The sequence below is a fragment of the Jatropha curcas genome, chromosome 1 (genome assembly GCF_041381405.1).
Source record: "Jatropha curcas cultivar XTBG-Jc1 chromosome 1, XTBG_Jcur_1.0, whole genome shotgun sequence".
Lineage (NCBI taxonomy): Eukaryota > Viridiplantae > Streptophyta > Magnoliopsida > Malpighiales > Euphorbiaceae > Jatropha > Jatropha curcas.
The window spans coordinates 15,861,081-15,873,999 of record NC_143151.1 but is presented as its reverse complement, the minus strand read 5'-3'; the positions used below and the strand labels follow the sequence as shown (position 1 = coordinate 15,873,999).

General features: G+C 40.1%; 1 protein-coding gene across 1 annotated transcript in view; it reads right to left on the bottom strand.

Moving 5' to 3' along the window:
* The window catches only part of LOC149499053 (uncharacterized), a 73,489-nt gene extending 63,385 nt beyond the window's left edge, over positions 1 to 10,104 (bottom strand). The window contains exon 1 of the mRNA XM_089721798.1: positions 9,311 to 10,104. Coding sequence (XP_089577924.1) covers positions 9,311 to 10,104 — 794 coding nt within the window. The remainder of the gene's footprint in view (positions 1 to 9,310) is intronic.
* Between the last annotated feature and the right edge of the window lie 2,815 nt (positions 10,105 to 12,919).

Genomic DNA, 12,919 nt, shown 5'->3' with positions numbered 1-12,919 from the left:
TAATGTTTATTTGATTTCACATCATTTGCATGCTTGCATGTTGTTTTGATACATGTTCTAATGTTGTCTTTTTGTTTTAAAATGATTAGAGGCATACAAATTGAGCAAAGGAATCCAATTGCATAAAAAATGAAGTCCAAAAGTGCATGAAAGCACAAGTCGCGAGCGCGCCTTGCAAAGTCGCGAGCGCGAGAAGTGCAAAATGAGAGTCAGTGTGTTTTCGGGCACAAGTCGCGAGTGCGCAATGCAAAGTCACGAGCACGAGAAGTACAAAATGAGAGTCAGTGTGTTTCAGGTGAAATTCGCGAGCTCGTCATGCAATTCGCGCGCGCGCGTTGCGTTTTCCAGCCTGCGCAGTTTGTACGCTTTTGGTCATATCTCTCAATATACAACTCCGATTTGGATGATTCAAAAACCCATGTAAAGCTAACACATAGAGGAACAAATAACTCTTCTATGAAACTTCCTAATTCCATCATTAAATAGGGTCAAAAGCAAGGTGAAGTCACTGGTTCCTTTCCAGCAAAACCTGTTTCAGCATAAACTCAATATTGCCTTCATATATTCAATTCCTCCCCTGTTTTCTCACCATTTCCAGTTCTCCCACTCAACATGAAGCAATAGATTGTCTCATTATCAACACACCACACAAATTCTCATGCAAAGAAAATGGTAAATGAAAAGAGATATCAAACCTCCACTCCAAAAAGCTTGAGCTCTTCTTTACCTTCCTTTTTCTACAATCTTTGAACTCCCTTCTCCTATACACATCAGAATTCTTATAACTTATCTACAATATAGCTCAATTAGAGGTTGAATAATATAAAGCTTCAAGAAATTCTACTTACTTGGAGAAAATTGAGGTTGCCTTAAACTACCATGAAAATGGATGGAGAAAGGAAGGAGATGAAGAAGATGAAGATAAAGATGAAAATGGGAAAGTGAAAATGATTATCATGGGTAGGCCATCAAAATATCAAGAAAAATGATGTGAAACTTACTAAATGGTACCTCAAGTGGCAAAAGGCTATAACTTAATATCCAAGCTTGATCTTTTAATGCAAATAAATCCTAACCCTTATACTTTGATCTTTTTCTCTCAATCAAGTAAGTCCACTTATAAACCCATTCTACCCCAACCGGGTTTGGTTCAACTCGACTTGACTCGACTCGACTCGGTAGGATGTCACAATTCTCCCCTCCTAAATAAAAACTTCGTCCCGAAGTTTACATGTTGTGAACAATTGTGGATACTGTTGTCGCATGGTTTCTTCAGATTCCCAAGTTGCTTCTTCTGTCTTATGATTCCTCCAAAGAACTTTTACCAATGCTATTTTTTTGTTCCGTAATTCTTTAATTTCTCTGGCTAAGATCTGAACTGGTTCTTCATAAGTGAGATCCGGCTGAATTTCAATCTCTTCTGCTGATAACACATGTGATGGGTCTGATCTGTATCTCCTTAACATGGATACGTGAAAGAAATTATGAATTCAATCTAAGGTCGAAGGTAACTTTAGGCGATAGGCTAATGGTCCTACACGTTCGACAATCTCGTATGGACCAATGAACCTAGGGCTAAGCTTACCCTTTCGTCCAAACCTTAGGATCTTTTTCCATGGTGAAACTTTCAGAAATACTTTATCACCAACCGAGTACTCAATATCCTTTCTCTTTAAATCGGCATAGGACTTCTGTCGATCACTTGCTTCTTTCAGTCGTTTTCTGATGATTTCCACTTTCTCTTCCATTTCTCTAACCAAATCTAGACCCAAAATCTTCTTCTCACTCAGTTCTGTCCAACACACAGGTGTCCTACATTGTCTACCATACAATGCTTCATATGGTGCCATCTTAATGCTCGATTGATAGCTGTTGTTGTAGGCAAATTCCATGAGAGGTACATATCTGTCCCAACTGCCTTCAAATTCTATAACACATGATCTCATCATGTCTTCCAGGATTTGAATTACTCTCTCTGATTGGCCATCTGTCTGAGGATGAAATGCAGTACTGAAATGCAATTTTGTCCCTAATGCTTCCTACAGTTTACCCCAAAACTTCGATGTAAACCTTGGATCACGATCAGAGATAATGGATGATGGAACTCCATGTAGTCGAACTATTTCGCTAACATAAATTTCTGCTAACTTGTCCAGAGAATAGTCCATCCTAACTGGTAGAAAGTGCGTGGAATTAGTTAATTTGTCTACAATTACCCATACTGCATCATGCTTCCGCTGCGTCTGAGGTAATCCAGTAACAAAATCCATCGTGATCTGATCCCATTTCCATGTTGGCACTGTTATTGGATGAAGCAACCCAGCTGGCAATTGATGTTTCTTTTACTTGTTGACATGTTAAACATCTTGTTACAACATTTTCGATATCTTTCTTCATGCCCGGCCACCAATAACCTTTCTTCAAATCCTGATACATCTTGGTACTACCTGGATGCATTGTGTATGGACTGTTATGAGCTTCATGCAGAATCTTTTGTCTAAGCTCCCCTATCTGTGGTACAACAACTCTGTCCTCATAGAATAAGACTCCACTGTTATCCAATCTGAATTTCCCACCATGATCTTCCTGTACTTGTTTCACCCATAGCGCTGTTTGTGCATCTTTCTTCTGTGCTTCTGCAACTTCCTGAACCCAAGATGGCTGTACTTGCATCTGTGCTAGAATAATTCCCTGCTGTTGCAACTCCATGCTAATTCTCATTGCTCTCAAAGCAAACAATGATTTCCGGCTAAGGGCATCAGCTACCACGTTAGCTTTGCCCGGATGGTAATTAATGACATAATCATAATTAGCCAGAATCTGCATCCACTTCCGTTGTCTTGAATTCAAATCTTTCTGTGTCGGTAAATACTTTAAACTTTGATGATCTGTGTAAATGTGACACTTTTCACCGTACAGATAATGCCGCCATACTTTGAATGCTAGAACAATGGCTGCCAGTTCTAAATCATGGGTTGGATAATTCAATTCATGTGGCTTTAACTGTCTGGAGACATAAGCTACCACTTTCCTGTCTTGCATGAGTACACATCCTAACCCAGTATGAGAGGCATCACTGTAAATCTCAAAGTCTTTACCTGACACTGGCTGGGTCAACACTGGTGCTTCAGTCAACTTTTTCTTCAAAGTGTCAAAACTCTGCTGACATCTATCATCCCATTGAAATACGACTGCTTTCTTCAATAATCTTGTTAAAGGTGATGCAATGATAGAGAATCCCTTTATGAACCTTCTGTAATAACCGGCTAAACCCAGAAAACTTTGAACTTCTGTGACATTTCTGGGTGGTCTCCAATCAACAATAGCTTCAATCTTCTTAGGATCCACTCGATACCCTCAGATGACACCACATGTCCTAAGAAAGAAACTTCTTCCAGCCAAAACTCACACTTACTGAGCTTAGCATACAGCTGTTTATCCCTCAGTGTCTGGAGTACAATCCGCAAATGTTTATCATGTTCAACCCTGTCTCTGGAGTAGACCAAAATGTCATCTATAAACACCACCACAAACTGATCCAGATATGAATGAAATACGCGGTTCATGAGATCCATGAAAACCGCTGGTGCATTTGTGAGACCGAATGGCATGACTAAAAATTCATAGTGACCATATCGGGTCCTGAATGTAGTCTTAGCGATATCTTCTTCCTTTATCCGCAACTGATGGTATCCCGACCTAAGGTCGATCTTAGAAAACATGCCTGCACCCTTTAGCTGATCAAACAAATCATCGATTCGAGGCAATGGATACTTATTCTTGATTGTCAGTTTGTTTAGTTGTCTGTAGTCAATGCACAATCTGAATGATCCATCTTTCTTCTTTACAAATAACACCGGTGCTCCCCAAGGTGATACACTGGGTCTGATAAAGCCTTTATCCAATAACTCCTGTAGCTGAATCTTTAACTCTTTTAGCTCTGCTGGTGCCATTCTGTAAGGTGCAATTGATACTGGTGCTGCTCCAGGATAGACATCTATGGTAAACTCCACTTCCCTCCTTGGTGGTAACCCTGGTAACTCTTCTGGAAATACGTCTGGATAATCACACACTGTTGGTATGTCTTGCACTTCTGACTGTTCTTTCTCTGCTTGTAATGCACATGCCAAGTATGCTTCACAACCTTTCTGAATTAATCTCTTTGCTGCCATGGCTGATATCACATTACCCAGAAAATCTCGCCGCTTCCCGACTATTATAATTTCCTCCCCTGCTGTTGTATATAGTGTCACCCTTTTCTTTGCACAATCAACTATAGCCTGATGTCTGGATAGCCAATCCATACCCAGAATCACATCAAATTCTCTAAATGGCAACTCCATAAGATCTCCTGGAAACTCTTTTCCATGAATAACAATTGGACATCCTTCGACCACTGTATGGGTTTTTACTACATCGCCTAATGGATTAGTAACTACCATACCCTGACTCACATATGCAACTTCTAACCCTTTAACCCAAGGTTTAGGTACGCTAATGTATGAATGAGATGAGCCAGGATCAATTAAAGCATAAACTGTATGATCACATAAAGAAAACTCACCAACTATTACATCTAGAGCTTCCTCATCTTCCCTGGTTCGCATAGCATAGACCCTGGCTGGACCTCTTGTATTGGGTTTGTCCACAGTCTCTGATTGTTGTCTCTGCCCTCCGGAGCTCTCACCTCTCCCTCTGCCTGCTATGAACTGTATAGGAACTTTTGCCCTCTTCGGACAATCCTTCTTCTGATGGTCTGATGCTCCGCATATCCAACATTTACCAGTCACCAACCAACAATCTCCACCATGTCGTCTGCCACAATGCTCACAAGGTGGAAAAGTATAACCGGCTGACTCTGCACCTCTACTGGTTCCTTTACCAGTTCCTCTGCCTGAACCTCGACTACCACCAGCAGAACTCGCTGGCGTGTTAGCACCCCTAGCTGCGCCTTGGCTAAAGGAAGGTCTAGAACTAGCTGAACTACTAGCACCTCTAAATCTCTTGCTTTCTGACTGATAGGTACCGGGTGCACTCTGAGTTTGGTCTCTCCTCTGCTGAGACCGCTGGCGTCTGGTACGCTGACTGGCCTAAATTCGCTCTATCTCCTGAGCTGCCTCTACCAAAGCTGAGAACTCTCTGAATCTGGAAGCTACCACTCCCATCTGAATCTCATCGTTCAGGCGTTCCTGAAACTTTTTACACCTCTCGGCTTCTGTAGCCACTATCCGCTCACCATACCTGCTGAGTCTGGTGAATTCTCTTTCATATTCGGCAACTGACATTCTGTTCTGCCGAAGGTATAAGAAGTCCTTCCTTCTCGCATCTAGGTAAGCCTCTGTAATGAACTTTTTCTTGAATTCGTCCAAAAAGAATTGCCATGTACGCTGCTCTGTTGATACTCGCTGCTGAACAGTATTCCACCATGTGTATGCCTCATCTATCAGCAATGATGTGGCACAAATCAACTTGTCCTCTAGTGTACACTGTAATTGTTCCAGAACTCTCGATGTCCCATCTAACCAATACTCAGCTATTTCTGGACTATCATCCTTGTTAGCACTGAATTCTTTCGCCCCATATTTTTGAAGCTTCTCTAGTGGGGGCTTTCTTTCTCTTTCTACTACTACTGGTGCTTGAGGTATCACCCCTGCAATCTGTCTAAAAGTATCCGCAAGTTGCTTTAACAATACCTCTTGACCTGGTGCTATTGGAGCCTCACCCTCCACTGCTCTGGCTTGACCTGGTGCTACTGGAGCCTCACCCTCCACTGCTCTGGCTTGACCTGGTGCTACTGGAGCCTCACCCTCCACTGCTCTGGAGGCGTGTGACTCGCTCTCACCTTCCTGAGACATCCTCCTAAAAGAATAACAACTGCTTAGTTCATCAGGGTAGTCATGGCATGTACACTATACTGACTTATGCATGCAAGCCCGGGGAAACTAAACCTAGGGCTCTGATACCAAAATTTGTAACATCCCTTCCCGGTCCACCCGTAAACCCGAATAAACCGAGTCGAGATGCTACAAACTGGTTCACTTATATCCTGTCATGCTGAACTCATAATGTATATTGAATATAATAGCATGCTGATGTGTTGTTTACAATAATAATGTAATTTATATTTACAAGACATGATACTAGTTTCAAAATGGAATGGGCCCAACTGGGTGCCCTGTACATGCTATAAAAAGGATAGACAAAAGATACACATTAAAATGAGTAGCTACCCTGAAGGCCGAGTCTTCTACAGATGAACTGCAGCAGTTGTAAACTGACTCTCTATGGTCCAGTCTCAAAACCTGCGAGTTAAACAGGTAACTCGCTGAGCAAATAAAGCTCAGTGGATATCTCAACATAAAAAGAAACAGGTAAGCACATACATGTGTAGAAAGAACCATGTAAACACATATGGCACATATAAGCACACATGTCATGATACCTTCATTATACCTTGATGATCTTTCTTACTGTTTATAATACTGTATGATTCATGCAATGTTATGTCAAGATATTTGTATGGCTCCATAAGGTTATAGTGAAACCGAAGTGATAAGAAAAACTGTATGAAACTGGATGAATACTGTATGCTTGGCTGCTATGGCCCATATATAATCATATCCACTCAACGGCTTGTAGCCGGAGTATCGAACTGTATGGGGTGCAGATCTGCTATCCTATGTCGCGACATAGCCTTATCGACATGGTTTCTACCTAACCTCAATGGAGCATAAGGTTGGTATGTCAATAGTATAATACAACATCATATTAATAGTTCATAACTTCATAAATCATAATGTTTATTTGATTTCACATCATTTGCATGCTTGCATGTTGTTTTGATACATGTTCTAATGTTGTCTTTTTGTTTTAAAATGATTAGAGGCATACAAATTGAGCAAAGGAATCTAATTGCATAAAAAATGAAGTCCAAAAGTGCATGAAAGCACAAGTCGCGAGCGCGCCTTGCAAAGTCGCGAGTGCGCAAAGCACACTTGAAGGTCAGTGAGTTTCCAGGTGAAAGTCGCGAGCGCGCAGTGCAAAGTCGCGAGCGCGAGAAGTGCAAAATGAGAGTCAGCGTGTTTTCGGGCACAAGTCGCGAGCGCGCAGTGCAAAGTCGCGAGCGCGAGAAGTGCAAAATGAGAGTCAGTGTGTTTTAGGTGAAATTCGCGAGCTCGTCATGCAATTCGCGCGCGCGCGTTGCGTTTTCCAGCCTGCGCAGTCTGTACTCTTTTGGTCATATCTCTCAATATACAACTCCGATTTGGATGATTCAAAAATTCATGTAAAGCTAACACATAGAGGAACAAATAACTCTTCTATGACACTTCCTAATTCCATCATTAAATAGGGTCAAAATCAAGGTGAAGTCACTGGTTCCTTTCGAGCAAAACCTGTTTCAACATAAACTCAATATTGCCTTCATATATTCAATTCCTCCCCTGTTTGCTCACCATTTCCAATTCTCCCACTCAACATGAAGCAATAGATTGTCTCATTATCAACACACCACATAAATTCTCATGCAAAGAAAATGGTAAATGAAAAGAGATATCAAACCTCCACTCCAAAAAGCTTGAGCTCTTCTTTACCTTCCTTTTTCTACAATCTTTGAACTCCCTTCTCCTATACACATTAGAATTCTTATAACTTATCTACAATATAGCTCAATTAGAGGTTGAATAATATAAAGCTTCAAGAAATTCTACTTACTTGGAGAAAATTGAGGTTGCCTTAAACTACCATGAAAATGGATGGAGAAAGGAAGGAGATGAAGAAGATGAAGATAAAGATGAAAATGGCAAAGTGAAAATGATTATCACGGGTAGGCCATCAAAATATCAAGAAAAATGATGTGAAACTTACTAAATGGTACCTCAAGTGGCAAAAGGCTATAACTTAATACCCAAGCTTGATCTTTTAATGCAAATAAATCCTAACCCTTATACTTTGATCTTTTTCTCTCAATCAAGTAAGTCCACTTATAAACCCATTCTACCCCAACCGGGTTTGGTTCAACTCGACTTGACTCGACTCGACTCGGTAGGATGTCACATCAACCTTCTCCTCATCGACTTCAATCCCCTGTGCGCTCACAACAAAACCAAGAAAAACAAGCCTATCTATGCAAAAAGTGCATTTCTGTAGTTTAGCATATAACTTTTCAGCTCTCAAAGTTATCAATACTAACCTAACATGCTCAATATGCTCATCAATAGATTGGCTATAAATCAGTATATCATCAAAATAAACCACAACAAATTTGCCTAGAAAAGCACGTAAGATATGGTTCATTAATCTCATGAAAGTACTAGGTGCATTTGTTAGACCAAATGGCATAACCATCCACTCATATAAACCATATTTAGTCTTAAAGGCAGTTTTCCATTCATCACCTAACTTCATTCTAATTTGATGATATCCACTCATTAAATCAATTTTCGAAAAGTATTTACTACCATGCAGTTCATCTAACATATCATCTAGCCTAGGGATTGGATGGCGATACTTAACTGTGATTTTGTTGACAGCTCGGCAGTCAACACACATCCTCCAAGAACCGTCCTTCTTAGGCACAAGTAATACAGGCACTGCACATGGGCTCATACTCTCCCTCACAAATCCCTTAGACAACAGGTCATCAACTTGGCGCTGCAACTCCTTAGTCTCCATGGGGTTGCTCCTATACGCTGGCCTATTAGGAATTGTGGCTCCGGGCACGAAGTCAATCTGATGCTCAATGCCTCTTAGGGGTGGTAGTCCGCTAGGCATTTCATCAGGAAACACATCAGAAAACTCTTGCAACAAAGAAACAAAACTAGGAGGCAAAGAAGAAGTGTCAATGTCAAGCAAATTAAGCAAAGTTTCCTTAAACCGAATCATTAAGATTGGTCTACCCTCACCAACACTGCTACGGATCTCTCTCTCTTTTACATACATGTTTTGTTTCTTTCTTCCCTCTCTTGGTGTTTCACTCACCAATGGGCCATTCAATTGTTTCTTTTCACTCTTGGCCTCTTTATCCCTTTTTTCTTTATCTTTATTTTCTCCCTCCCCCTGAATACAATTCTGCCCCTCACTTTCTAATATCCTCTTTTGGTCCAAATAGACCTCTTGTGGTGTTAAAGGAGCTAGAACCACATTTTTACCCAAATAGGCTAGGGAGAACCGGTTGGTGTACCCGTCATGCTGGACTCGCCTATCAAATTGCCATGGGCGGCCTAGAAGAATATGCCCAGCTAGCATAGGTACTACATCACAAGTGACCTCATCCTTGTACCTTCCAATGGAAAATGGCACCTTCACCTACTTGTTTACTCTTACAGAACCCATATCATTTAGCCATTGAAGCTTATATGGCCTTGGGTGCTGCACACATGTCAAACCCAATTTCTGCACCATGCTCAAACTAGCTACATTAGTGCAACTTCCACTATCAATAATCAAAAGACATACCCTGTCAAGTACCAAGCACCTAGTATGGAAAATATTCTCTCTTTGTACTAAGCTCTCCTCTTGAACTTGCATGTTGAGAACTCGCCAAGTAACTAGTAATTGTCCCATCTCAGGTTGTAAAACTTCATCATCAACCTCATCATCATCATGGCAGTCTTCAAGTGGTGGCATTGGGTTTTCTTCATCCTCAGATTCAGAATAGGTGTATCCATCCCTAATCACTATTACTCTCTTATTAGGGCATTGAGAAGATATATGGCCCTTCCCAAGACACTTGAAACATTTGATGTCTCTACTAGGAGTATTGGAACTTGAACCCTTTGAATAAGTTGGCACATTAGGCGTGAATGCCTTAGGCACTGAATCTGTCCCCTTTTGTGTAGAGCTTTGAAACTCCTTTTTCTCCTCCCTTTTAGGCCATCTAGCACCCCAAGAATTGCTGTTGTTGTTGGCAGCCCTATATGATGTGGTGCTCTTCCCTTTTCTCTGCTTCTCTAACTTCATAGCCATATTCAGCATCTCCTCCATGGAATCATACTTGTACATCTCTAATGCATCAACTATGTCTTTATTAAGGCCACCTAGGAATCTAGCCATGGTCACCTCCTCATTTTCCTCAATGTGTGCTCTAGCCATGCACATCTCCATATCCTTATGATAGTCTTCTACTGATTTGGCTCCTTAGACGAGTCTATGAAGCTTCTGATGCAACTCCCTGAAATAATGCTCAGGAAGAAAACGTTTTCTCATTACCTCCTTCATGTCTTACCAATTGTGGATAGGTCGTCTTCCCACTTTTCTTCGACTCTGATTAAGTTGATCCCACCAAAACAGAGCATAGTCTTGGAACTCTAAGGCTGCAATTTTCACCTTTTTTTCTTCAGTATACCTGTTGCATTCAAAGATCATCTCGACCTTCCTCTCCCATTCCAAGTATTCGTCTGCATTGTTTCGGCCTTTGAAAGGTGGCACCTTGAGTTTGATGTTACCCAAGTTACCATCTAATGGTGTGTGAACCTCTTCGTCATCCCCTCCATAGTAAGTTTCATTTCTGTAAACACGGCCTCTACCAATCCCTCTTCCTCTTCCTCTATTATTTCTACCTCCTCTTGCCCACATAGGCTCTCTATGCCATTCATCATCCTCTTCTTCATACTCTTCATGCCAAGGTTGTCTAGAGTGCTCTTTGGAAGTGCTTGCACCCCTCCTTGTGGCATTAGGGTCATGTCTTTCTGTCTTTTGCTCTTGAATCTCCAGTCTGTCATTAAAGCTCTCCATAAGCCTAGTGATTCGTCCCATTTCTCCAGAGAAAGCATCTAGAAAGGCTTGTAGTTTTGGATCTTCAACTTTGAGAGGGCTATTATCCTTGTCTCTAGATGAATTAGACATCCTGAAATAAGATTGCAAAAAACTAAGGAAATAGTTAGTTTATCACTCCCTCACGTGTTTCTCTCCTTATTTGGCTTTTTTTTTTTTTTCAATATGTGGGTTTCACTCCAGCCTTTTACCACTCTTTCCACTTGAATAATTGCACTTCAGAATCCCAAAGTTGCTACAAAAGTCAAGAGAAAGTTAGGAAAAACAAAGAATATAATTAAGTAATGCACAAACTCTATCAAGAAATCACAATGTTTGAATGGCAATACAAGAATAAGAAAGGTGTATTGCTAGAAATCAATAAACTAAAGTGTAGGAACAAGCAAATAACACTTTAGCAATGTTAAATGAAGCAAAGATAGCACACAAACAAGAAATTGAAACTAGAATTTAAAAGACGATTTAGGGATATAGTGTATGAATTTAGTTCGCTACAAAGCAAACCAAATATGGACCTAATTAATTCTACCCAATCAAAGCAAGCAAACAAAGAAAACCCAAAAAAAAAAAAAAAATTTTTTTTTTTAAGGTACTGTAGCAAGTTTGCTTCTGAGTTCCTGTAGCAAGTTACTGTAGCAGACGTTTTTGATTTATATCCTCACTTAACCTACAAATGTGACCCAATTTAGGTAGGGTAAGGGCTTAACAAGGTATAAGTGGATGGTTTGTGTCTCCCAATTCAATTTAGGTAGGTAATGACTTAGTCCAACAATGACTTTTGTGTCTCCCAATTCAATTTTAGGTAGGTAATGACTTTGTCCAACAATGATTTTTGTGTCTCCCAATTCAATTTTAGGTAGGTAATGTCTTTAACAACCAATTCAGATCCAGATTTTTTTTTTTTTTTTATCAAGAGATAAGCAAACAACAAGAATGTTCAAAGATAGATCTTGAATTAGTCAAAAGGGTAACTAGAAAATGATGCAAACAATAAGAAGATACAAAGAGAAAACTAGATTCAAGAAGATTTAACAAGAAAATTCTAGATCCAAGAAGATCTAATGAGATAATGTCTAGATCGAACAATATTTAAAGAATTTTTTTTTTTTTCAGATCTAGAATGGAAACAAGAATTTAGACAAACAACAATGGAATCCAACAACAAGAAAACTCAAATTCCTAACTAAGATAACAGAACTTACCCCAAAACTTTGATTTGGCTCTGATACCAGATAATACGACCGTAGCCAATTAACAAGTACTCTTGCAAATCAACAAGGAACATCTAGCGGAAAGCATGCAATCTCGGAAGTACCCGACAATCCCTTTAACCCCCAAGTACTCTTGAAGAGAGAAAGCAAGGAATTTAGAACAAGAATCAGAAACTTACCTTCAAGTACTCTTGAAAACAACTCTGAAATTCTTGGTGCAATTAATCTTGTAGAACTCACAAGCTTAACTACTAAGGATATTTTGGTTCTATGAAGAACACAATCTGTTCTTGAAAGAACAAGAAGAAAACGTTTTGTTTTGATTTCAATTCAATGGTGGCTGCTGTGCAACTCTTACAATAATATAAGTAACCTAAGCTAACCCTAATTTAGCTATTAACTTAAGTTAGCCCAAGCTTATCCCTAATGTGGCCCAAATGGGCTTAATTAAATACAAGTCCAAGCTAACTACTTAAAACAATCCTGACTTAAACATTAACTAACTTAGGCTGGCCCTACTCTAGAAAATAAGCCCAACCAACCTTACACTTAATTAATTAAGTCCACTAAAAGAATTTAAACAAAATAGGGCAAATGGGCCGAAGGCCCTACACAACCCATACTTAAGCTCATAATAAGATAACAACCTCCTAAATTTGCCTAAGTATAGAATCATGTAAAATGCATCAAATGGCAGCCTCATTGCACGCCTCAAGCATCATAACAAGCTTTGGTGCTTCTTCAAGTTCAATCTCACATCTTGCATAATTATGATCTTGAAGCTCCAATGTGATTTGTTCTTGAGCAAATGCATTCAAGGCTGTTCGTAGCTTAGTTGCACGAGCTCTTGTGATTGGCCCCATGGGTAGAGCTAGAGGATCCTTCACCTTGCTTCCTTGATCCGTATCAAGTATCAAGCTATAGACTTGTACATT